The sequence below is a fragment of the Anneissia japonica genome, unplaced genomic scaffold (assembly GCF_011630105.1).
Source record: "Anneissia japonica isolate Jap-2015-1 unplaced genomic scaffold, ASM1163010v1 scaffold28073_len1692_cov97, whole genome shotgun sequence".
Lineage (NCBI taxonomy): Eukaryota > Metazoa > Echinodermata > Crinoidea > Comatulida > Comatulidae > Anneissia > Anneissia japonica.
This window is the reverse complement of record NW_022738350.1, coordinates 1-1,692: the sequence shown is the minus strand read 5'-3', so window position 1 is coordinate 1,692 and position 1,692 is coordinate 1. Positions and strand designations below refer to the sequence as shown.

General features: G+C 38.9%; 1 protein-coding gene across 1 annotated transcript; it reads right to left on the bottom strand.

Moving 5' to 3' along the window:
- Positions 1 to 124: 124 nt before the first annotated feature.
- On the bottom strand, positions 125 to 1,244 carry LOC117117537 (the record flags this gene model as incomplete). Its single annotated transcript, XM_033261853.1, has 2 exons — positions 829 to 1,244; positions 125 to 203 (listed from the first exon to the last, which is right to left on the bottom strand). Coding segments are annotated over exons 1-2 (319 nt in total), but the record flags the coding sequence as incomplete, so codon positions are not given.
- Positions 1,245 to 1,692: the final 448 nt, after the last annotated feature.

Sequence of the window (1,692 nt, the reverse complement as noted above, 5' to 3'; positions counted from 1 at the left end):
GTTTAATTGGATTAAAGATAAGCGATAAAGTCGATGTTACTCCTTCTGTTCTATTTTCTCTATGGATTGACCGACCGACCGACCGGCCGGCCGACCGATTGATTGACTATATAATATACTGTACCTTCTTTGATGGCTTTATCCATGGCTCTGGATATCACCACGCCCCTTCGTTTTCGCTTCTTCTTTCTTGTTCGCATTTCCTAAAGCAAGAAAATTTATAATAATTTATAATATTTGCCTAATAATTATACAATCTTTATGTTAGTATTGATAGTATTAAAATAGTATAATTATATTATTGTACTTTGAAATAATGAACATAATCAACAAATAATAAAATTTCTTCAGTAAAACCAAGACTTAATGATCAGACCTGCAAAAGATACTGTAGTGCCTGACTAGTAAAATTATCTTTATAGAATGCCGCCACAAGATGTTTTCTGAACAGCATTTGTCTAGAGCAAATATGGCTCCTGAGAAAGGCACTACGCCCCTGACTAACACTACAGTCTTACGTTCACACATTTTTCTCGAACCTGACAATGAGCTTGTACTTTGATAAGAACCCTTAACTTCAATATCAAAAACTTAGTCGGTCCTATTGATTAATATTACAAGACAATTTTTTGAATACAGGTCTCATTTTAATTAAAGACCACTCGAATTAAAGATCACCTCCAATTAAATACCACTTTGACGTGGTCCCAAATTAACAAATGCCATTTATGTTTATTTATTTAAAGCTACTAAAGACCATGGAAAACTCCAGCCACACTAGTGGTCTTTAATTGGAGGGAGACCTCTATTCAAAAAGTTCTACCTTACCATCATTTTTAGGATGAGAGCTTGAGAAGAGGACGGAAGGCTCTGCCCAGAGGATGGTCTTCGTTGCCTCCCAGAAGATGCCACCAGAGAAAAACCAATGATGAGTCCAATAAAAAGCACCACGACATAGACAGCTACGGAGAGCGAAATCCGCAACATCTCAGCTTGATAGAGTGCTGCACTGAGGCCTACTGTCGCTGTAAGCGTGTATCTGTTGACTAAATGTCTTCCTGCTAACATGATGCGTTCTTTCTTTAAATTTTACCTGCGAAAAAAGGCCAATTTAATTATCTAATAAACAAGTTACTATCAGAGAATCTTTGGTGCCACTACATACCATAAACCCTTGGACAGAAGCCCAATGGGCTTTATCTTGAGAAGAAGCCCATCTCGAATTGAAAATCTACCAAAAATACCTGTCCCATCCAGCTGCCTAGGCCTAGACTTGCGTACTAAATAAGGAACGCAGTGCTAGTTTTTACATACTGTAGGCCGCTTGCCCTAGTTAGAATACTAAAAATAGGACAAATAGTTTATTACTGTAAGGCTTACAAGAATATCAATACCAGACTAAACAGTTTACAATGGTTACTCCGTTTACATAGGGGATATGCATGGATGAATTACCAAACAATTATACGAGCGAGAGCGGCACAATAGGCCTAGGCTAGGCCTACTGCTTTTCGTGTACCGTACCACCACTACCAACAACCAAACCACGCTCTAAACCTGATGCTAGGTCTTGTTGTTGCTGCAGTGATCGGCAAAGTTACAAGGCAAGCCTGGCTGCGGTCTATCTAGGAGGAAGTTAAGACCAGATAATGGGCACCACTACTAAATTTGGGCACCACTAATACAGGTGTT